Source organism: Takifugu rubripes, chromosome 14 (genome assembly GCF_901000725.2).
Source record: "Takifugu rubripes chromosome 14, fTakRub1.2, whole genome shotgun sequence".
Classification (NCBI taxonomy): Eukaryota; Metazoa; Chordata; class Actinopteri; order Tetraodontiformes; family Tetraodontidae; genus Takifugu; species Takifugu rubripes.
Genome location: NC_042298.1, coordinates 13,314,739 through 13,339,273, shown reverse-complemented (window position 1 = coordinate 13,339,273; position 24,535 = coordinate 13,314,739). Strand labels below are relative to the sequence as shown.

General features: G+C 42.5%; 2 protein-coding genes across 3 annotated transcripts; one reads left to right on the top strand and one right to left on the bottom strand.

The window, feature by feature from the left end:
• The first annotated feature begins 1,149 nt into the window (after positions 1-1,149).
• On the top strand, positions 1,150-8,090 carry neil3 (nei-like DNA glycosylase 3). The gene is made up of 10 exons (XM_011610952.2): positions 1,150-1,372; positions 1,458-1,567; positions 1,989-2,123; positions 2,460-2,673; positions 3,592-3,666; positions 4,470-4,636; positions 5,706-5,869; positions 6,759-7,173; positions 7,429-7,585; positions 7,716-8,090. The coding sequence occupies exons 1-10, from the start codon at positions 1,265-1,267 to the stop codon at positions 7,896-7,898; spliced, it is 1,728 nt and encodes a 575-aa protein (XP_011609254.1). The 5' UTR covers positions 1,150-1,264; the 3' UTR covers positions 7,899-8,090.
• aga (aspartylglucosaminidase) lies at positions 7,965-16,117 on the bottom strand. 2 transcript variants are annotated; one of them, XM_003970648.3, is made up of 9 exons: positions 15,823-16,114; positions 14,018-14,171; positions 12,432-12,544; positions 11,513-11,625; positions 10,782-10,890; positions 10,398-10,473; positions 10,199-10,306; positions 8,965-9,098; positions 7,965-8,304 (listed from the first exon to the last, which is right to left on the bottom strand). In XM_003970648.3, exons 1-9 carry the CDS (start codon positions 15,929-15,931, stop codon positions 8,204-8,206), a joined length of 1,017 nt encoding a protein of 338 aa, XP_003970697.1. In that variant the 5' UTR covers positions 15,932-16,114; the 3' UTR covers positions 7,965-8,203. The 2 variants fall into 2 exon arrangements, 1 of the variants encoding a protein (XP_003970697.1); XR_003890848.1 differs by having other exon boundaries at positions 8,166-8,304; positions 10,176-10,306; positions 15,823-16,117.
• Positions 16,118-24,535: the final 8,418 nt, after the last annotated feature.

Genomic DNA, 24,535 nt, shown 5'->3' with positions numbered 1-24,535 from the left:
TACAACATATTAGTATATAATTGGTCTTTCACAGTCGTAAACATTGATGTACCTGTTGCAACAGGCAGAAGTGAAATCATCTAGGGAACCAGTGAAGGGTTCTCTACATGATCCACAGCTGAAAGACTAGCACATTTGTCTTGAAACACCTTGACACATTTCCCCCACATGCTCGTCCGTTTTCTGGTCATGCCTGGATAATCATATATGGAATAATGTAGTGCTGCTGCTTTTTTAAAATTTCAGCTGGCAAACTGCAAGACCCTGTTACTCGCTCCATCAAGCAAAGGGTTGGGTTTAATCTCAAAGGATTTACTTTGAAAAAAAAAAGATCTCTAAGAATATTAAAATGCAGAAATCCCTTTCTTGCTCTTGGTCAAAGCAGATTTCCCTGGTTTGATGTTGCAATAAAGCTTACTGGACAAGGAGTTCGTGTGAAGGGCAATCAGCAGGGCACTTCAAGGTTTGTTCAAAATTACAGGGTGGTGTTAGACATTCCATTCGAACTATGCCACCATTTGACCCTCATCTATCTATCTATCTATCTATCTATCTATCTATCTATCTATCTATCTATCTATCTATCTATCTATCTATCTATCTATCTATCTATCTATCTATCTATCTATCTATCTATCTATCTATCTATCTATCTATCACAGCTAATACATGATGCACGTAGTCACTTTAGTTGCCAGATCAATAACGGTCCTCTAGCGCCCTCAAGTGGAAGTCATATGAATCACATGTTCTATACGGGTTACCTGTACAATAATTAGGCATATCAAGGCATAACGAGAATATTTATTAAACCTAGAAAGGGGTATGCACGTCATTAAATCAACCCCTATATTGTTGGGTCATCCAATCACATATTCCCAAACTTCCAACGTTCAACATTAGCGTTTTAAATAAAATACCACACAAGAAAAGGTCCATTAAATAAAGGTGGATGAATCGTTCTTAAAATAAGAGATTAAAATAGAGCATAACAGTCAATTGTTTGCAAAAAAAAATTAAAAAGGAAAACGACAAGGAAATATACATATAAACATAAATAAGATGTTTTCAATATTTGTTGCTGAAAATCTTTAAACATTGCGGGAATTGTGTCAGAAGTGAACACTGCCGTCAGTCCGCTTTTTGTGTCGTAACTTCCGGACACAAAGACTAATGCGCATGCGCGCAATTAAACTTTTGCGCGGCTAGAGACTGTCCTGGAGACTTTAGACAAAATTGCATTTTATCAAACTGTTGATTAAAAATGGTTGAGGGTCCTGGATGCACCTTAAACGGGGAGAAAATCCGTTCGAAAGTTCAAAAAGGACAGAAAGTGACAGACGTCAGAGGAACTTTGACAAAACCTGGGGTGGTACGTTTGATTTTTCTCCTTCGCAGCAACACAGGAGTCAGAAACTTGCTTTTTAAAATTTAATTTAACCACTTTGTGTTTCCAGGAGTCCAATTTCAATGGAAATGCCTTCCTTAGTTTTTGTGGTCTTCAGTACACCGGGGTCGAAACTCTTGGAAAGGAGCTTTTCATGTATTTTGGTTCCCGAGCATTAAGGTAATATTACCTACATGTACCCAACACTAAGTGAAACTGGGTAATAAATAGGAAATATTACAAGCACAAGGGTCATATAGACATATTGATTTGACTTAAATGAGCCGATAATAGCATGCTGTTGGCCTGCTGATGCCCACAATACTGAAGCAAAGCCTTCACCCTTTCGCTTTGATCACTATTGATAGAGGCATCTATGCACATACATTAAACATTATCTGTGGGAACATCACAGATCTAACATGATCAAACAGGTAGAAATATGCCTCCCGAGAGCGCTTCAGTTGTTGCTGTGGCTGTGGATACACACCGCTTTCCTTTAATATTCCTCTTACATCAAAAAAACCACCTTTTTTGATGTCAGCTCTAATCAAAACTCAAATACTCCCCCACACTAATCTTTTATCCTCTGTTTTTTTAGGGTCCACTTTGGTATGAACGGATCAATGCGCATAAACCCTGCTGAGAGGAGGGACAGGACGGGCTCCACGCCGGTGCTGGAGATCCACCTGACTAATGATATTGTGTGCTTCTTTGACAGCACTGCTGAAGGAAGGTAAAGGGGACAGGGGCGCCGCTAAGATAGATTGAGGTGATCCAAGTTCACCTTGGGGTGTGTGTCTCATTCACTATGTCCTACATTAGGCTGTGTGTGAAGTTGTCGCATGAAAAACACCGTCTCTTTGGCCTGACATTTGTCCTGTTCATTGACTGTGAGATTGTGCTGTATTGTTCGGTGGCCAGACAGACATTTTATTTCCGCCATCTGAAATTTCACCTTTGCTGTTCCATCTCATGGGAGAAAAAAAAAATCCCACTGGCAAGACCTGGTATTCATGGATGTATTATTTCAAGCATGCTGCAGTTGACCTTGTGTTGCACGTGTGTGCAGATTGACAGAAGACTGTGTACAGAAAGTGAGAGCGATGGAGGGTCTGGATGTGTGTTCCCAACAGTTCAGCTTCTCTCGCTCCGAGGAGGCCGTGAGGCGCCAACATCGCCGGATGTTGTGCGACGCTCTCATGGACCAGGCTGTCATGCCTGGAGTTGGCAACATCATTAAGAACGAAGCCCTGTTTGACTCTGGCCTCCACCCAGCTGTGAAGGTATGAAAAAAAGATGATAGATTGCATTGAACAAGAGAATAACACGGTGTTCCCAGAAAGGCTTTGGCTCCTGAATTATCGAGTGTCTTTTTAGGAGGAGGGGGTTAAGTCAAAAAAGCCAAACAAGCGCATTGCGACACGGAGAAACCTCCCCTTGCGTAAGGTTTCACATTCATTTTTCAGACATTTCTTCCCATTTTTAAATGTCAAATTGCAGTTTCCGCCGTGATTCATAACGTATGATAACATATACTGTACTTCTTATAACTGATTTGAAAATATATCTGAAAAAAATTGAACTAAATCCATGATTCACAGATCTTCCAGTGAACATTTCCAGCAAGCATGTTTGAGAAGAAAAGTACATGGTTGTCTTCTCCTAAAATGACACATTCTCTTACAACAGCGTGAACATTTCTATTATTCAACTATTACAAGGTGCCAGTTTGAGTTTCCTTGGATTAGATAGTAATGTATTAGAGTAGAAGAATATAGCACAGCAGACCACAACATTAATCTGGGACATTTGGCCTCTTCTCCAACTGGGACCACTGAATCTTTATGAGCCTCTCCCGGAGTATCCACCCCGTACGTGTCCCGAAAGAGCTACAAGCTGTGTGCGCTTCTGGGGGATTTCGATCTTTTTATTTCATACTCTGTGTGAGATAGAGTCGGGTCATTGCCGCCGTGCCTGCAAATGTGCCAGTCTGTAGTGTGTGTGATTTTTCTTCATTGCATCATTTTAAATTCAGCCTTTCTGTTCTCGTCTGGTGTTTTCCTATTATTTTTTTTTGCTTGCATTATTGATTTGCCGAGGTCCCCCATTGCCACTTCTTTAAATGAAAAGCTTTATAAATAAGGATTATTCACTCTGGCTCCAATTTAAAATGTAACGAACGGCGCTGTTGTGTTTTTAAGGTTGAACAGCTCACGGCTGAGCAGCTCCTGCACGTGGTGAAGATGACTCGTGATTTCACCCTTCTCTTCTACAAGGTTCACTTTTGCTCATCAATTAATACCATTTCCACTTGTGTGATTCATTTCTGATTTATGGGTTTTAAATGGTTTCAGTTAGGGCTCAACTGTCAAAAAACCTCTATTTTCTAATGAATATTTGTAGGTTTCCTTAGTAAGTAGATTTAAATCGTGCACTAGAATTTGTTTAAAATGACCCGTTATTTCCTGAATCGTCTGTAATACTGACCAATTTGTGATGTTGTATAATAATGTTATAAGCCTATAAGAACATTAGGACAGTGATTTTCAAAGTGGGGGGATGCACCCCCTAGGGAGGGCCATGGTATTATTTTCGGGGGGGGGTGGGGGGGGGGGCTGTTAAGAAGAGATTCTACTGTCAATTTATGCCCAGCAGATGGTGCTGACTTTACTACCGACTGCCTTCAAAAACAGCATGTAGGATCATTTGGAAAAAATAAACATACCCAATTTTTCACCACTGGCATGGACACGTTTGGGACTGGGGTAAAAAAAAAACCTCAGCAGAACAAGGTTAACCCACACAGGTCACTGAAAAGCAATTCAAGACTAGATGTTAAATTATAGAAGAAAATGTGAAGAAAAACTGAAGCATCGTGAACCTTTGCATGTTTCAGCATCAATGTTTTAGTCTTTGTGACAATTACATGAACAGTTTTAGCTAATATAACTATATCATACAGGTAATTAAGCAAAATGAGCACAACTGTGTGGAAAAACCTGACAGATGAGCGACTCTTTCATCCATTCCTTTCTTTCTTAGTTGATTCACTCGTGGCTGCTTCTCTTCTCGTTATCAGTGTCGCAAATCTGGCTCTGCTCTCCACAAACATTTCAAAGTCTACAAGCGTTCCCAGTGTGGCCGGTGCTTTCATGTCATCACCGTCTGTCGTCTTGGAGACAACGGCAGGATGACTTACTTCTGCGAGCGCTGTCAGAGCGGAGATCCCAGTGGGGTTGACATCAGGTAGAAATCTTCACAGCCCTCTGACACTGACTGGAAAGGCTACATTACTGTAAGGTACTGGAGCGATACTGGAATAACCGGACTTGCAGAACTGCGTATAATCATGCTTCTATTTGCCAGAACGGCAGTTATTGTTGCCATTACAATTACAGTGATTATTGTGTGGTGTATAAATCCGCATTATAAAACAGTCAGTTTCTTCTCTGTATAGTTTCTGACAGATGAGGTCCTTATTGTTTAACAGAAGCTACTCTCTAACACTTGTTGTCAGTAAACTCCTTTGTTCTTAGCGCTCACAGACAACAAAGACAACCGCACAAGCGAAACGAAAATCTAAGACATGATAATACCACAAAGTGAGACCGTAAAGCCGGGTGACTTTTTTTCAAGTCTTGAGCAGAGTTCAGAATCTCTAACGACGATATGTTCAAATTAAAAAGAGGCCATCTTTCCAGGCAGATGGGCTTGGCAGGGCGTAGGAGTGTTATGGGGGAAATTAATGCGCATATATGACTGTGTTTGCCAGACAGGGCACGGGCTCAACACCTCCTGGGCTGTGTTTGTGCAAGGCTTTGTGAACGGTTAGAACCTAAAGCCTTTACAACGCATTACACAGCTGATAAACCAGTCTGCGTGAGGAAAGTTTCCCACAAGCCATGGCTTCTTCCTCCTCGCGCTGGCTGCCGCAGATTTGCCTTCTTGTTAAACACAGGAGCCTGGTGTCACCGCGGCAACATGCGTGTGAAAAAACACCGCGCACGTGTTCGTCTCATTTCAGTCTCTTGGATTTCTGATATTCCATTTCCTGTAATACCTTCATCTTCCCAGCAACAGATGTGTTTATGCTAAATATCGCTTTGTTACCACTTTAACACAACATTCAGTCAGCGTTCAACAACCCGATGTCTTAAATTCTGTTCAACCACAAATTCATTATTGCTTTAAAAACACCAAGTTCTGTTTTTCCCACACACTAGTTCTGCTTCACTGCACATCTGATTAATTACTATGCCGCTTTTAGCAACAAAGGTGCACTCGGATCACCATATTTCCTTGTTTCCCCGTGCAGAAAGCTCCCAGTCAGAAACAGCTTGATTGGCTGGACTCACAAGAACAGAACAGATGATTATGTTGCTAAGAAGGAGGAGGAAGACTGGGCCTGTCAACTGTGCACGCTCATCAACGAGCCGGCAGCAAAGGCTTGTGATGCCTGCTTCACCCCCAGACGGGAGGGTGAGTGAATCCTGTTTTACACCCCCTGAAATCAATGAAGCGTCGTCGTGGCCATGTTAGAACAGTAAAGCAGCGGTATAACCTGCTATCGCTTTGTGTGCTGCTACCATTGTTCTAATATTGGGAGGATTTTGGGAACTAACTGGCAGCAAGTAGCATCAACGGGATTTCCCGATTCTAAAAATCAAACCAGAGCAGAATTCAGCAGTGGAAACTGAAAAATATGATCAACAATCAAACCAGAGGTTCAGCATTTCTGTTTATTAGCAGTAAAAAGCTCCAAAGTACCAATGTTTGTATTTCATAATGAAAAGGAACATGTTTTGCATAATTGAGAGCATATTAACCTTGACATTAACATTAGTTTCTGTTGATCAGATACTAAAGATTGCTGCTAAAAAGCCTCTATAATCAGTAAACATGTATTTTTCAACAAATTTCCCTGTTTGAGTCTGTAATGACATTTTAAGGGGTTGGGGGTTAGGACCCTCCTGAAAATGAACAACGATCATTTTGTCTTCAGGGAACATTGTCAAAGCATCGCTTTTTAACTGATGGCGTGATTTGCCTTCTTAGTTATAGATTTTTTAGAATTCTCTCCTCAAACAGCGGGGGGTGAAGTGCCTTGCTCAAGGGTCAAACACTAATGGCTGTTTTGGAAGAAGGAAGATCAAATTTTTGCTCCCACTGCCCATTAATTAGATCACAGTTCACTGTTAAAAGAACGTCAGAGTTTTTGTTCTGCACATTTTATTCAAACAACTTTGCAGCAGTCTGGCGCTTACTGATAAATTTTATTGCTCCTAAATCCACCATTTTATGACAGAAGCCAGAAGCTGCAGCCTCCGAACATGAAATGAGCTTACTCGCTTGCTCTCCATCTCCACAGTCCACAAAGAGGGCATTAGCGCCGAAGCGTCACCCCTCACCGCTGATTTGATTAAATACCCCTGCATTGCCTTTAAGAAGCCACAGGAGGAGCTCAAAGTCAACTGGCGCTCTGCATTCGGGACCTCCACCCTTGTTTTCTCTGACATGAGCAAAAAGCCAAAATCTGTAAACTCCCCGCTCCCCCCAGCCGGCAGCCATTTGAATTCCTTGGCGGCAGAGCGAGGTTTGTATAAATACAGCATCTGCCAAGGGACAACAAGCCCCAATTATGCCTCTGGTGGCTGGCAACGGCAAAGTGCTGAGCTCTCCAATGGGGAATCAGTGGCCTCCTACAGTCAGCCATCCAAGAAAATGAGAATTGATCACAGTCCCTTTCCCAGTAACAATGCTCAAAATGGAAGCCTCAACTCATGGTGAGTGACTCCCTCATTTGGCTGTTCACAAATAACTTTTTCTTTCCTTGCAACTTTGCGGCGATAAGTGGAGTAACAAAGAGCATCTCTAGAATTTTTAATGCCGCCACGTTAAGATAAATATCAGTAGTCGAGGATTATTCTGCAGAAACAATTGTTAGCAGCATGTCACCGCACCATTAAGGAGAGCTTGCTTGCTCACTAATAAGAGTTGATGTGACACTTCTGTGTGAGCCTCTTCTTTCACTTTGTCAGTTCACAACAAACGGAGAGCAGCGGCGCCGGTGCGCCGTGTTGTACATCCCATCATCGTCCAGCAACCCTGAGAGTGGTTCACAAGCAGGGCGAGAACAAAGGACGGCGGTTCTACGCTTGCTCCCTTCCCAGAGAGAACAAATGCAACTTCTTTGAGGTGAATACAGCCTCATATCCAAGAATAATCTGTGAAGCACATCAACTAAGATCATCACTCTATTAGCATCAAACCTGTGAGTCTGGAACTAAAGTTTACCGTCATTGACTGCTGTTTTTCTCTGTCGCAGTGGGCCGACATGAACTTTCCTTTTTGTCACCATGGGAAACGCTGCTTAATGAGGACGGTTCTAAAACTGGGACCTAATAATGGCCGGAATTTCTTCACCTGCAGCTTTCAAAAGGGTAAACAGTGTGACTTTTTTCAGTGGGCACACAGTGGAGCGGGGTCGTCCATTCTCCCTGGCTGCTAATGTGTTTTTGCACAGAGACCAACAGAAAACGCTCACAGAGCATCATTTAATGAATAATTTACCAGCGATTGTGTACATTTTTTATTTGTATTGTTGTGTCACGGGCCATTTAATAAAACTACAGTACAACAGCTAAATATAATGCTTTTAAATTTAAAAAAAACATTTTATTAATAAAGGACTGCTTTTAAACTGGTTTATGACGGATTCCCTGAGTGTTAAAACATATGATCTGTGCTAAATGTTGGTCTAAAGGATTCTGCAGAAACCAGACATGCAGTCATGCAAGCAAAGACTCAGAACAGCTAAAAACAGTCGACGGCTTTCAGGAGTGGTGTGTCCGACTCTGTGGTTGAAACCATGTAGCGGAACTGGGAGAGTCCAGGGACTTTGTTGCAGGCTGCCCCTTTAGTTTCAAACAAAGAAAAGAACATATTAAACAAATACATACTCCATTTAATCAATGTGTGATTGAACATTGAAACTAAGGTACCATCTGTGAACACGTATTCTATAATTTACCCCCTTCATGAGTAAAAATGGACAAAACTCACGTCGTCTAGTTTAAAACTGCAGCATGAAGTAAAAAGGGTTGTATAGATGAGTGTTTAACATCTTGAAAGTTAACAGACAAACCGTCTGGTGACGGAGGGGGTAACAACAGAAACAGAACCTGTACTGATTACCCTCCAGGGAAGGTTCCTGTTTCCTGATGGAAGCAGGGAATCGCTACTTTACCTGCTACACTGCACATAAGAGTGGAGCAATTACTATCGGAACGTACTTGAGATGCAATAGAGACGGGATGTGAAGCTTCAGATCAGGAGACACTTTAATGCAACTTTAATGAAACAGGCCCCTGAATGTACTTCCATGAAGTTGACACATTTTAACTTTAGTTTTCATGAATTTTTCATTTCCTGATTCCACAGATTTTTTTTCTTCCGTGCTGCACAACACACATTCTGCTCTCATTTACCAGGTTTAAAAGACGTATATTAGAGTAATACTTGATCTTTTGAATGCGTTATTTACTTCATTAGAACATTAACATGTAAAAACTCACCATAATGACCGGTTGTGTTGGCACAGATGATGGCCCCAAAGAAATCGGAGTAATGCCTCTTGATTCTGCTAATGGCAGTCTTACAGGCTTCGGAGGGATCTGCCCCGGCTCTCATCAGCTCCACAGCCAAGTAACTGTTGGCATGATGGTATGTGGTAAACATTAGGCGGGATAACGAGCGCTGTCACGGCCAGACACCAGGACGATGACAGGTGCTTGATATCGCTGCATGGATAAATACGATGCTAACAAACCGCAATGTCGGAAAATACCGGTAGTCATTAAATGCAATCGTTAAAATGAATATCTTCGATTTGTGAAATAATTTGCCATCCCTGCGATCCCCGTGCTTAATGATTATCTCCATTAGAGCGAGGTCCCATTTACTCCCAAAACGTGACACCTTGCAATTTAATAAAGCTCCTTTTTTTGGGGGAGCAGGAGGAGGTGTTATTTTAAAAAACAAACTACACCAAGAATGCCGATAAAACCTTAGTATATACAGTGTTAGAATGGGAACCAGTGTGTCCCGTTACATAGATTCATAACTTATGGACCAGCAGTGACAGCACTATTCCCTATACACAGGATGGATGAGGCAGTTAAAATACCTGCACTGTCAGGAATGAGTGAAAATACTCCAGGAAAAACTGCCCTGAAGTGTAGTCGGGTGGCTGGGGGGGAAAGTTTGCATACTCAAACTATCCCGGATAAATAATTTTTTTAGAATAACCCCCCCTCCTCTGAGACTGCCAGGTTCTCTCGCAGCTTGGTAGCACACGGCAACTTTAGAGAAATCCCACCTCTTCTGTGGAACGCACAAATGACAGTTTGGGGGCAATGTAGTCACTCTACTACTATTTTATGGCATCATCGTATTTGCGGCAAGAGGTTCAGAGCACAAATTGGCTGTTTAGAAGCTACACGTGTTGCAATGTTATCAATAATCCCACGAAACGCAGGAGAGAAAATCTGTCATTATTTAAAAAAAAAAAAAAAAAAAGGCCAGGAACTAAGCTCATGTTAGGATGCATGAAAGAGTTTAGATCAAATAGTTTGAATTCTAAAAGCAGCGCTCTCCTGGTGCTTAATGTATCATAGGAAAACGCTGAAGCAAATTACACCTGCAACCTCTTTCAGGGGGGGCTCCCATTGCTTACATACGAAAGAACACAAGTAATGCATTTTTAATGTAGGAGCTGATATTTTACCACAAACGGAACAGTCGAGGTACCTCGGGAGAAAGCGCATCATCACGTCCCCATCTCCGGTCGCAGCAGCGCCACCAGCTGTGCTGTCGGCGTACGCCCCCGCCCCGATGATGGGAGAGTCTCCTACACGACTACAGACGAGCGTTTGTGGACCTTGATTATTTGTGTTGCACGACACTCTTTAAACCGAGAACATTCTTATTAAAGGGATCCTGTGCATACCCTGGGATTTTATGCGTGAGTCCATTAGTGGATGTTCCAGCAGCAACATGACCATTCTGATCAATAGCAATCATCCCTGGTGGGGGAAAGGAGCAGAATTGAAATAACACTTGTATGACGAGGGATTACATTTAGCTGTTTAGTGTCCAAGGCGCTGATCAATAACAAGGCAAGGGGGACCGACTGATTTTAATTTCAGATGGAATCGTTTCTGAACGAGAAGACAAATTAAAACCGAAACGCTTGAACGGATCCTGTGAACATCCGCTTTAGTTGGTTCATCTGAGGTTAATTTTCTCTATTTTAAGTGCTTAAAATAGGAGAGCTGAATTGGTAACAGCAGCGTGCGATTATTATCATTTTTATTACCAGATAAACACCTACCGATGGTGTCGTGGGCGTGTTCGTTAGCACTGGTCGCCCTCTTGTTCTGGTGCTGCACAGGGACGGGCTTGTAGGGCCCGCAGTACTTCGAAGGGTCTGGATACACGTTCTGTTTGGAGACATTAAGATACACATGTTAAATTCCACGCCTTTGTAATTTATGACCTAAAGTCAGATTTTTATTTGGTTTGGAGGCCCTAAAGTCCTGTTTTTGTTGATTCACGATGGCAACAACATCCCGGCTTTAAATCCTGCTGCAGCTGTCAGATATCAGGTTTTATTGAAGACACCAGCCTCTACAGCACGTCTTCATCTGCACTGCATTCAAACACGGTTCCAAATGCGTCCCTCTGCAACAGTCTAAATTGCACTATTTCATTTCAAATGTAAACTTAATTCCATTGTAGTTATTTGGGGGGAAATGGGGAAAAAAATACTTCACCCCATAACATAAAAAAGGTCTTTGTGAAGGCGATAAATCAAGCGATAGTGATGTGACCAGTGAAGTGTGCGGCTATGGCTGGAGCGCGGCGCTTCACTGCCAGCTTGGGTTGTAAAGTGTCTCAGTGATCAGCCGTAAAAGACTGTAGCCTCTGTAAAGTTAGAGAAAAAACCTGATCTGCAGCGTAAAAGAGGGGTTTCGCACCGCCCACGTTAGTATTCTCATCATTTCTTCTGCTCACGATCAATATCTGCGCGTCACACACACACACACACACCGGTATACGCACCTTTCGATAATTAGGTTGGCAATTGCCCTTCAGCCATTGCGAGAAAATATTTATAGATTTGTTAGTAGTCAGGTCTTCTGCGGTGAAGCCCATGCGTTCAGCAAACAGAGACGCTGCCAACAGAGATATTAGTGTTACTTCTGGGTTATGAACAAACAGAGGAGCTGAGGGTGGTCTCGCTGGAAGTCTGACCTTATTCCCAAATTGTCATTTCCGTAAGATTATTCTGTTTTTTTTAACCGAACAAGAGCAAATTGATGTGATTTGGGGGTCTCAGAAGGAAACGAGAATATGAAATATTGTATAATGTTGACCTTTGGAGCCTTCCTACTCCTGCTACACTAATTCAGGACTCTTGTTCCTGATGTCTGCGTGTTATTACATTTCTGATGGCTTTATTATCAGCTGGTGATGTGGGGATTAAGGCGCACTTGCTCCGAGAACTCCAAGAGGTTTCTTCTTCCATTTCAAAGTTGTGTGTTTTCGTAGTTACCGGAACGTTTCCTTTAAGTTTCACACGCTGTATGTTGGCCAAGCTGCCAACAGGTTTTTATTTTTATTTTTTTGCTTTTATGTGACGGAGCAAATGCTGACTGCACGGCGTAACGGCCATAGGATAATGACACCATCTGGATTAGAATCCGTCTGTTGTAAACCTTACTTTGCAGTTTGGTCTGCCACAGGCGTGAAATGTCCCAGGAAAATGAAACCTGGCTGCAGACCCCCGTCAGACCGATGCAATCTCTATCTGCATTCATACCTCCATTACACTCGAAAGCGATGAATAAACCACTGTTATTGGCCGTTTTCTGGGGAAAGCGGTTTGTTTCGTTGTGAATCGGTGGCAGCGGCTACAATAAAATACAATTAACATTTGAAACAGGGGGGAAAGCCTTGGAAAATGCTTCTGCGGACCTACCTGACTCGCCCACTAACATAGTGTGCTCCGTGAGCTCCATCACAGCCCTCGCCACGCCGATGGCGTTCTTGATTCTCCGCAGGTTGGCGACGGCGCCCACCTCCATCGTGTCCCTAGTTAAAGGAAAATATGCATTACTCCTGAAAAGGGAGCGGGAATCTTACGGGGTCTGAGATTCCCCATGGAGCAAAGGTGATGTACGTTTCATGAACACATCTCACGCGTGCATGTTTACATACGTGTCGTGCATATTTCTGCGGTATGGAAAACACCCTGTATATTTCAATGCACATAATAGAGTGTTGGGAAAACTTAAACCTGTCCACACATTTCCAACGCTAACGTAGCCTTTTCCTCCATCCCCTGGATAAACATTTGGTCAGTGATTAACACAAACAGCTTCCTCGGCAGCTGATTAAGAAGATCCCTCTGACACAAAGATCAATGGAACTTGGTGGCAATAGCAGTGGTTTGTTTTTAATTACCAAGACACATCAGTCTCAAGCCACCACCTCACCACTTAAGATGGGGCTAATTACACCTCATTTGCTCCAGTCTGATGCAATTTACTAAAAAGTATCCAGTTATTAAAACAATGCATGCCAACTCTCCGCCATTAGTGGAGCTAAAGCAGCTTCGGAAACATAAATTCGCTGCCGGAATAACGAGCGACATCATAAAAAAACCCGACCTGAAGTCTCGGGAAATGTTTTCTTGAAGTTCAGCCGTAGCCGCAGTAGAGCTGCTGGTTTTGTTCATAGCATTTCAATTCTTCTGCTCGCACAACTGCTATAATTCGTTCAGCTATAATGGCTACCATGTGGTCGACTATTCTTTTCACACAATAAATTCATGACTACCAAACCAAAGCAAGTCGATTCTGCAACACTGAAAATGGAACTAATAAACTGCTTGATGCTTGCTCGTTGCCCCTTATTATAAGCTGACATTTTCCTCCCATGACAACCCCTGAGGGTGTTAAGTGTTTGCACTTAAAGCCTTGATAACTGGCAAGCTTTCAGACCCCAAAAAAAGATCTTAATTAGAGCTTTATTACAGAAAAGCTGGCCCGAAAGGTCAGCCAATTACGGCTGTGCATATTATGGAAACAAAAGACAGCAGCAACGTGTTGACGACTGCGGGTGTTGGATTAGATTAGATTAGATTAGAAGATCTGGGGCAGTTAAAAATACGTCCTTTCAATAAATGAATAAAATAAATCAGCATTGCACAACTGTGTCCTGCTTGGCAATTTTTTTTTAGCTTTTTACAGAAAAATTGACCCCCCCCCCCAATCCTGTTTTACGCCTGGTTTTATCCTGCGACCACTGAAGAGATTCTACAATCCTGCAATCAGCACATATTCAGTCACGTGGTCGATGTTTGTCACTGCTGCAGCCTCTCCAGGCAGTAAGAGGGCGGAGGAGGACATACACCCTGGACAAGTCGCCGATCGTGACCTTTAAACTGTAAGCTGACATATTTATTCACAACGATTTGACCTTTTCTTTTGGTTTTACCTCATTTCGCTTACGTAACGTTGTTGTTGTTGTTGAACATCAGCGCGCTTTCTGCACGTTCCTTACCCGTTCATGATCAGGGCGTCCAGTGTGGTCTCCCCGGCCTCGTCTGGGCTCCCACCGTAACCCACCGTCCCGTCGCACTGCTCCACCTCACAGCGGGCGCAGCCCTTCTCCACGGCATCCAGCACCGAGCCGCCTGACTGCAGGGCGCTCCAAGCTGCAGCAAAAAACACAACGCAGCCACTCACAACTCAATAGTCGTCGAGCTGAAGGACAGAAACAGACGGTCAACCCCCCCCTTCCCCACAATAGACTTTCCTCACGGTTTCCGTCATTGTGCTGCTGTGTATTGTTACAATATTTAGATTTTGTGCATTTCAGCTGGTGTTTACTTTGTACAATAGGTACACTTGTTTGTCCAGATTTATTCCACGTCAACGGCAAACGAGGGCTGACAAGCAGTTGGTCACTGATCCCCCAAGTGGCCACGGGGGGATCAAACTACCAACTGGTAGCACTGTCAACAGCTTGCCGTCTAATTCTCAGACCACCGTGTTGTCGTCAGCAGGCTACAATCATGGATGCCTAAATTTGATTTATCCGTTTAGAACTTCTCGTCATCTGCTGTTTGGGAGACGCGTCCTTGTTTCGGGACATTCCGATTTCATCCGCTTTGTCATTTTAGTGTTTTTGACTTGCAAGGGAAGGGAAGATAAGATTATCCTGCTTTTGTCAGCTGCTTCTGAGGCCCCCAAAGGAAAACAAATCTGCATGGGCAGATCAATAGACGTGACTAATGCAGACTGCACTTTTTAACCCACCAACAGAGGAGCCAGCATGGCACATTTTTCATCCTCATAGCCACCTGAGGACCAGCGGCTGATGTACATCTGATAAATTAAGGGGGATCCATCTATCAACTGCAGAGATTTCTGAGGTAAATTCAATCATCCACAGGTCTGATGTGTTGCTTGAGATGTTTTGAATGCCTGATTTATCTTTTTTCCCCCATTTCTTCAGGAGCTGTGCAGTGGAAATCCACTTGACAGATAAGTCTCAAGCATTCCTGAAATATTTTCAGCTTCCATTTGAACAAGCCCGCTGTGTCATCCTGAAGGAAATCAAAGAGTGAAAACACACCTGCATTGCTTGTTACGAAGCCTTTCGGGGTTCCGCCCGTTTCCTTTCCCCCGCCGCTGAGTATGATCTTACATTCTATATACGGTAGAAAAGGGAATTTCTATAATGGCCGTGAGGTGTTTCCTATAGATCTCAGTGGTTATTGAATCCCCCTAGTATTGTTCTTCACACACACACACAACAAAACACTATTTTCCTCTCCCTTCAGGTGAAGTTCAGGCTTTAGTTCCTCATTAGAGCAAGTGGGATTCATTTTTATTTGATCCAACATAGGACATAATTCACTAATTAAAACAATCAGGTATTCATTTATATTTATTGTCTCTGGTCAACACAAACTGAAATGTGTTTTTTATGTAGATTTTCATTATTGGTGGCATGAATGATTGAATCTGCATGTGGTAGCATAGTGTTAGAAAATATAAAGGAATTTATGCCTATGAGCTATTATTGACTATTTTTATTTTATTGTTGCTTCCTTATATATTGTTACACACACCTAAAACTATAATAATCCATGACAAAAGATGAGTAATCTGATGAAATAATGCCATGTTCTTGTAAGAATGAAATAACTAATGTGCCAAAACCCTCTAACCCAGTTTCCAAATGATTATGAGGAGCAAACTGGACCGGAGCAGCTTAATGTGGGGCCGAGGTTTGAGACCCGACGGACGGAGGCGAAGGCTGCAAGTTGCTCCGGTTCGAGGTGAGAATCGCTGTTTTACCTGCAGCCGTGGCGTTCTTAAACGGCCATGTGTTGATGACCAGCGGCAGAGATGCGTGTTCGGGGGCCAAATGCAGCGATAAAGTCAGAATAAGAAGCCAAATCCACATTTTGTTGCGACGATTTGGAAACTCGGACAGGCGTTAAAACGAGGCGTAAACGTAAATCTCGGGGTTTAGGCTCTCGTCATGGCCACATCCCAGTTCAAATCTAAAAGTGAACTAAAAGAGATGTAGGCACATATTCATTTGGTTGGAAAGAAGTAGTTGGACTTCCTTGTTTGGTCACGTGGTAAGCGGGCGTGTCCTGCGTTAAAGGGGCAGTGCACGTGTTTAAAGTGTGGCCTAATTCAGCGCTTAAAGGCGCAGAAGTAACAGCTGTAGAATGACCCTCACAGGAATGACTTATAGTTCATATACCATTATACAGAAACCTGCCCAGTTATTGAACAAAACATTGAAAGAATTTATTTAATAGCGGGACTAATATCACACATTTTATGTGTGTATATTTCATAGTATTCTTTCCCACTTTCCTAGAGGATTGCCATTTTTATACAAGTCAAACTCTCCATTGTAAGAAAAGTGGAGTGATATTTATGAGAAAATAGCTAGCTCGGCAGATTAAATGTCCCCACTCTTTTCTTCTGTTGAAGCTGGAGGTGAAATAAGCGTGGACATTCTTTAGTTGCCAGGTTACATCCATCTTTAGAAATGTTCAGAGTGGCCTTTGTAAGTTGGCAGCTTTGACAGGATGTCATTTACCCCAAAGTGTGCAAATGTGGTAGGGCAGAGGCTGAAGCCTGCCACTTCTGACAACAGTGGCTTTTCTCAGAGGCTGTATCGACTGGTGGTGCTGGAAAAATACGATGTAGGTATTTGCGGCTTATGCTCTTGTAAACTCTAACAGTGTTCCTTTCCTCTGAACACGTCTCGGCTAAATCTGGGTGATTTTGCCTGCTTTTATTTTGGAATCTTTCTTAGAGTTTCCCATTTTTGGGCTGTTTTCCTGAAGCGTTTAACATACATTTATGGATGTCCTGCAGCTCTGCTTATGCATCATGTAGGAACTCTTGTCCTATGTGTGCCTGCTTCCTCAACATGTTTGAGCCTTGCTTTAGTCACATCTTAAGAATAAAGAAACACTGCCCAGTAAGTCCATCTCAGCAATACTGGAACTCTTAATGTACTACATAAAAAGGGGGGTTGCTCCTTGAATTCTAATGTTTCCATAAAGTGCGATGCAACTACTAAAAGTAAGCCACTGCTCGACATGCCAGGCTCTTCTCATCATTGTAAAGTACATCAGAGATGGATGAAAGCTGAAAACCCAAATAGATCTTTCCCAATTAAGAGGCAGGATCCAGTATAATGGTTGCTTCTTTCAAAGATCTTGATTGAACTTGGTCTCGATCTGAAACATAATGGTCGGACCGGAGATCAAAATCCGCACATTCCTTCTGAACCCTCAGAGCGAAGGAAAACACGAGGATCTGCTGTCAGATTGCCAGTTGTAATCATTTTTCATGAAAATTGTTTAATCGCAAATTGAATTCCTGTATTACAAAAATATTAGTAATGTAAAATGCTTCCCTTCATTTTTGCTAGTTCCAAACTACATTGTGAATGGGGGGAAATATGAAGGCAACTAATTAATCAGCCATTAATACCGGACTGATATCTGATATCAGAATTGGATCGGGTGTTTACAGGAGAGTGTGCAGGCCTGTGGTTATTGATTATTCCTTAATTGGACATAAATCATCACAGCGTAAATTTGTCAGTTGTGAAAGAGCCGTATCGGTTGTTTGATACGATTGTAAAAACGGAAGACGACCCCTTTGTAATTGGAACTGTGAATATAATGTGGCCTACATGTATCATGATTGATCACTCTATTTGTCTTCATGTTATCAGGAGCAAACGATCAATATGGAACCCAAGAAGAGTGCAACCAACTCAGGTTTGGTTTGTTTTTTCCTTGTGATGCATTCATTAAATGGCGGTGGGTCTTAGTCAGTGGTGGAAGCCTGGATTCGCCAGCTTTCAAGACTCTTCTGAAGAGTCACACATGCTGACAAGTTGGGAGATTATTATCTTATTGGCAGAAATGATGAGCGTAAACATTTTGGAGTTAATGGTTTGACTTGAGATTCAGAGCCGCACATCAAGCTAAACTTCCCCGGGAGAACAATTATGACATTAAGTGTCACCTTCCATCATTTAAACAATTATATTTCTCCCAAAGTTCATTTCCGGCTCTCCTTCAATTTACCTCCTGGTAAGAAGAAGTCGATTGTCACGGCGACTGGGGGAAGCAGGCTGCAGGGGAAAGTTTGGCATGCTCTTTGAGTCATACACCATATGGCAGCGTATTGACTCTTCATACCTCCTGCTGGGCCTTTCAAGTTTGCAGAATAACATATCCCGAAAGTGTCCGTTAGAACAGAAAACCTGATAAAAAAAAATGAATCCTTTCATTTCATACCAAACAAGAACAAAGCTCGGGCCACGCAGGGAAACTAGTAACCTTGAGACGTGGATGCCAACAGCATGCCCTCTTTTACATTATTCATATGAAAAATGCAATTTTCACTAATATTTTATTCATTGTTTTTGGGTTGTTTTTTTTCCTGAAACAACAGGAAGCTCTAGCATGATTTTGTCAGGGGTATCTGATGGGAAGAAAATGGATGACAGAGGCGAAAGTATATTATTACCTTCACCTGTGTTATTGATCGAAATTAAATAGCAACAGGTATGATTTTTTTATTCTTTTTTATAACTTCATCATTCGCTGTCCAGCCTTTTTTTTTTTCATAATAACGTCAGCGGGCACGTGCGTTGTCGTTGTGGATGAGCACAGCGGCAGCACGAGAAACGCAGGTGGAGGCATCCGAAGCATCGCCCCTCTGCGTATGAACCCGTCAGATAGGATTTATTATGTGATTGACAGCTTCTGACAAAATGATGCTGCAACACACAACCAGTGTTTCAAGTCTTGGCTTCTGTGGGACTTTGCAACTGTATAACCTTCAATAGTCATTTCACATCAACCATTTTTTACAGTGAATAACATCTAGAACTAGATTCCGAACACAGATGAGTGTTATTGACTCACCTGTTGTATTCATCTGTATATTCTTTCAGGCTTTCTTCCCCAATGAGAAATATGACTAAGAAGTATGTTTTATCCTCCTTCCTACACCTAAAGGGCATTGTTGGTAGCTCGGCATTTATCTTATAGAACAATAAGTGGAATGGAATGCATGTGTCTTGTCAATTTTCAGTGTTTCTTTCTGTAATCTGTGACAGAATAAAAAAAAAACAACCTTTGGTCATGCGGCCACTGGCAAAAACAGAGGCAGCACATGAATGCAGGGGTGATGCAAGCCAAGTGTCAGAGCAGAGCTCTCCATCAGTCAGTCAGCCAGTCAGAGGTTGGGAGGGTCCTGCTGTGTCGGCCTGTTTTTGTAGCGAGGTACTTGACAGTGGCGCTGCTCTGCGGTTCAGCTGGGGTTTGCTGCTCTGCATCTTCCTTTTAACTGGCCAGCACTTATTCCTCAAGGTCACAGGAAGAGCTGGAGCCTATCAGACAGCAATACAGCCCAGGTAACCATGGTAGCCCACACAGGCGGAGCACGCACCCCCGTGTGCTATTTCATGTCTTCAATCAGTCCAAATGGAGGCTTGGATTTAAACCTCGAGTCTTTTTGCATGACTGTGCTCTGCATGGCGCATTTGGTCTGAACGCAGGGGTGCGATTTTATATTTATCGCAAGAAAATATCACAAATCAGCCCCAGATACAAATTAAGTTCCTTTTCTCGCATTTGTTGCCTCTTGTTTAAACCAGCGCCCATGACCGTGGGCTGGGAAATGTATTTCTGTCCTCACACAGAAAAATGTAGGATTCGTTATTAATATTAATGAACCTCATTGGCCTCTTGATTTTTGTGCATGTGCATTGGATGAGAAGTTAATGGCTGTTTATTCAGGGAAATACCGGCTCAGCAAAAACTGTCAGATTCCGCACGCAAGTTCTCGAGTCAGCGGTTCTCCATTCACCCTCTGTACACACAGAAGGAAGTCAAATTAAGGAAAAATAAATTCAAAGGAAAACAGTCAAATCCCTCGAGATTTTCTCATTATTTTGAATGGCAGCAACGTCAATTAGGTTGAGTTCTTTTCAACATTCGTCCATATAGTGTCCAAAACAGATGGTGCGCAGGTCCGTCCAGAGATGTGACTTTGTAACGCAGGCAAAGCCGAGCAGGTCAGATGGTGCTATTGACAGACTGGACGCTGGTCGTTTTCTCATCGAAAGACGAGTCAACTTTCAAAGGTGTGCATTGCCAGTTAGCTAAACGGAGCTGCCAGCTGTCAGCTATAGATGCCTGGCGCGTGATGAGGTGTCTCGTGGAACAAAACTAGACCCACGAACCGTTGAAAAAGTGCTCCCAAAAGTCCCGTCTTCATGAAGTTCCAAATCACAAGAAAGAAATGCCCAAAGAATCCTAAAAAAAAAAAAAAATCTGGTCTTTTTAAACTCGGCCAGCAAATTCCAGCGACATCGCCAATTGCTCATTTATTTTCCACACCTTTGTCTTTCATTTCTCACGGAATGCTGCTTCCTATGCAATCGACACTTGTTGATATGACTATGAACACGTATCCCACGAATATGAGGTTATTTTTATATATAATGCAGATCCGACATAGAGGCAGATACGAAGGTCATTCGCACAGTATGCCAGCACATATAGAATCCTTCTTACATTGCATATACATTTAAATGTCAGTGCTGTTCAGTGACAGGCCCACATTTGAGCTCATCCATATACATTTCAGTGTTTCTCTGACTTAAATATATGCTCATGTCAGCTCTCAGGATCAGGTTAGCAAATCTGCATGGTCAGTCAACCATCTGCGGCGGCTGGAGCCGCTCCGACGCAGCTGTATTATTTCTGATTAAAAGTTTGGCTCCTCCACAGGCGCGAGGTCCAAGACGCTCAAAGTTTGCTTTTTCATTTAGTTGAAGCTTGTTGAACAAACTGTCAGACATGCCAGATTAAAAATAAATCCATCCATCCAGGCCGAAGAAGCTCTCAGACTTCTAACAAGCGGCGGGGTGATGCCCGGTTCGATGTCGTGCACTGCAGCGCACGGTGGGTAAGCATGTTTCCCAGCAGAGAATATGGGTTTTTCTTAACGTGATCTGTCCGTGGGCGGATCAATGCTTGGATGGGAAACATGGAGGAAAGTCAAACCTGATGTTCTTTCAGCCTTTTGTACCACAAAAATTTGTGTTGTAGAAACAAGTTCCTTTTGCTGTGCACAGCGGAGCGCCACCCTCCTCTGTCACATCTGCCGCTTGCTTTGTAAAAATAATAGCTGCGTGAAATATTTTTAGCTTTTCTGAAATTGGCCTTGACAGTAGATGTTTCGCCAGAGTCGGTGTTTAGTATGTGAGACCTTATGCCTGCTGAAAGCGCCCGGGCGCTGCTACTTCACACCTGTTGCAGATCGTTTCCGCCACATCTGGAGAGCGGCGACGCCGCCGCGTCAGATCCTTGTGACCGTGGGGACGTGTGAGCCCATTTCACAATGCCTGCAGCCTTGATTTATTCTTAATTTCATTCAAAGGAGAATAATCTCTGAAGGGCCTTTAGGACACAATGGTGCTGCTGTGCGGTGAAACTCATTATTTCCAATGGCTTTTGTGGCACCACAATGGCTGTAGAGGGGAGAAAAATTAGAGGCCTGTTCCAAAGTTCAAGCTTCTACTCAATCCTATACATAAATTAATGCTCTACTCTACTCGGAGCACATCTCGGACTCCACATATGGCAGCTCTATTACACTCTCACTCTTCTGGAAGATGGTATTTGATAAACAGAAGTCATAGGGGCACGCACACGAGGAAGTCCAGCGATCCAGCAAAGTTAATTACAATGTAATTGTGCCTGTGATCCAGAGGATGGGGCTGAAGCATTAACCACACTCCACTGTTCTGGGGCTCTGCTGATGACACAGTATGGCGCAGCTGATTGCAAATTGAACTGCAGCCCATAATAGGTAACAGCGCGATTCCAGCAATTTGATATTTCAAGACGGTTCATGACCCGCTGGCGCATGTGGACGGTGTGGCTCCCGTTCTAACCACATAAGCACAAGATGTGAGTGGGTGGAGGAGAATGAAGTCGATGCTCCCATAAAATACAGTAGAACACGGAAAACTTCACAACTCTTGGAGGCGAGAGGATCCGAGTGCCAAAACGCTGATCCCTAAACACCTTCAGAACATGTTAAAAGGGGGGTTTTGAGGTGTCTCAGAGGAGAAGATGTCTTGGTAAATGTATCACAAAACCACAGGTATTACTCTGGAGATTTGAAATCCTCTTCATGCATAAATGAACAAGAACAGGCACTTTTTCCTCCACTGGCTCAGACACTCGCCGTTCCCTGCTGCCTGAGAAGGTCTGATAAGGCTCAAGTGGAGGAGTAACCTCGCAACCCTGAGCTGGGAGTCAAATAGTTTGGGGTTTGGGGGCATTAGTGTTCATTATTTATGTTTTTATGATTCCTGGTTGCTAATAGATACTAAAATATTCAGATTGTGAATATTTCGACATCTTTATGTGTCCAGAGAAACTGTTGCGCAACACTGGTGAAATCTGCCAATGGAGGTTTGAGGTGAAAATGAGAGATTGGACAACATCTGAGAATGTCGTATCTTTGGTTTTCTTCCATATGCTTGCCTGGATGGTTCAAAATTATGATTTTTGCAAGTTAAATGTGGGTCACACTGTTGCACAATGAACACACACACACACACACACACTCTTCTTCAAATCTACAAATGTGTAAACCAGATTTCATCCCGACTTCTGTTCTCCCCATTTGGCATTTTTCTGTAAGTTATGTAAGTTAGATCTATCACACAATAGATTTAAAAAATAAATGTAACAAAAATGTATTTTAATATGTTGGAAACACGTGACGTCAGACCTCTTTGTTTGTCCTCAGTGCAACTTATTTGTGGTCAGGAGAATTAATCAAAGAATAGCATCCATTGTTTACCTCCTAAGTCTTTATGTCCTGATGCGTTTAAGGTCAAGGGCCCCCGTTGATGACTTTGTATTTTTCAACCCTAAGTCGCTGGCACACAGGGAATACAGCCTCCCGTTAGGGACTCTGCCAACCACCTTATTAATTAGCCTTTGCAGCTTTAGGCCAAACTGCTAACCCATTTAATGAGTAAATAATTGCTTCTTTGGTCTTATGTCATCCTGTCTTTTATTAATATGGAAAGTTATCTCAAAATTACTCTTGAACCCTTCGAGTGCCAAAATTAATTTGGAGCAGAGCAGAATTTGGCCTAAAGAAGCTTCTTTCGGCTATAAATCGTGGACGATTGTAGGATTGGTTGGGAAATAAGATGAATTCAGATTTGATTCCTTGAGGATTTTAAGAATTGTTAAAAGCGTTTTTGACAAGGGATTGTTATCAAATAATTGGAAAAGTACATCCAATTTTAATGTCTAAAACTTGTATATAAAGATCTATTTTTTTTTACCTTATTCTCTCTTTGATTCTTTTTTGCTCCAACCTTGGCTAAAGCATGTCCTGAACCTCTTTAGGATCGATTTTTGTAACTACAATGGTCACATTAAAAATGCTAAACTAACAACACTGATGCAGGTAATTAAAGTTAGCCGGATCATTTGACAAACTGACTTTATGTTGGACAAATGTCCAAAGCCTGAGTCAGCCTGTGCTAACAAGCTTTCCCATTTTAAGAATATGTGGTTGTAAAATGTTTTTTTTCCCTTTTTTCCATGAATATGTTGCCAGTTCTCAGGCAGTATTAAGTTGTGGCCAGCTGTAGATGTTCCTGTCATTCTAGGGATGTTTAATAACCTGGGTGACTATAAATTAATTAAATCAGGTAATAGGACAAATATAAGGTAACGTTTGAAACCTAACCATTATAGTAGCTAAATTTGAACCAAACGTCATCTCCTACTACTCTAATTTGCATGAAGGAATTATGAGTAATCTAATGATCTCATTTTGACAACTGTGCAAAAAAGAACAATAGCTCATCGTGTCACACAGGAGTCAAATCAACCAAACTGGCTCATTTGTCTCATATTCTACCCCACAGCTCTGCTAACACAACCTTTAAAATAAACGGCGGGAAATATTGATCTTTTTTTCCCCTCACTTTCTTCATTTACCTGGAAAATTGATGACCTTAATTGGGCTTGCAACAAAACCATAAAGAAACTACCCTCAAAAATCGGTAAGTAATTAGTGAAAACAAGTCTCTTACTGATGGTGTTAAACCAACCTGGGCTTGTCTTCAAAATCAATTGTCTTTCATGTGTTGATGAACAGATGAGCTTTAAGTTGTTGCTGTTTATGTCAGGGTAAAAGAAAGAAAGACAGAATGTCCAGGACAAATGGAGCCCATGAGCCCACAACATGATTTTAAGATGATTTTTGCTGATCGAAAAAGCAGAAAATGGCAATGAGACGCTCTTCTTGTGCATCTTGGACGCTGTCAGGATACAGCCGTTCCCAGGTAGGGAGGATAATTTAACAGGTAGCTGGTTGGCAGGCTGTGTGGGTGTGGACAGCTCTGAAATGCTGCTATTCACGCTGACATCTGAAAGGGATGACAACAGCTACTTCTGACTGTCTGCTGGTG

Coding starts and splice junctions, on each gene's coding strand:
- aga (XM_003970648.3), bottom strand. CDS start 15,931: ATGTGGATTTGGCTTCTTATTCTGACTTTATCGCTGCATTTGGCCCCC. Junction 10,891..11,512: donor GCCAACCTAATTATCGAAAG/GTGCGTATACCG, acceptor GTCTCCAAACAG/AACGTGTATCCAGACCCTTC. Junction 10,474..10,781: donor ACACGCCCACGACACCATCG/GTAGGTGTTTAT, acceptor TTCCCCCACCAG/GGATGATTGCTATTGATCAG.
- neil3 (XM_011610952.2), top strand. CDS start 1,265: ATGGTTGAGGGTCCTGGATGCACCTTAAACGGGGAGAAAATCCGTTCG. Junction 4,637..5,705: donor CCCAGTGGGGTTGACATCAG/GTAGAAATCTTC, acceptor TTCCCCGTGCAG/AAAGCTCCCAGTCAGAAACA. Junction 7,174..7,428: donor AATGGAAGCCTCAACTCATG/GTGAGTGACTCC, acceptor TCACTTTGTCAG/TTCACAACAAACGGAGAGCA.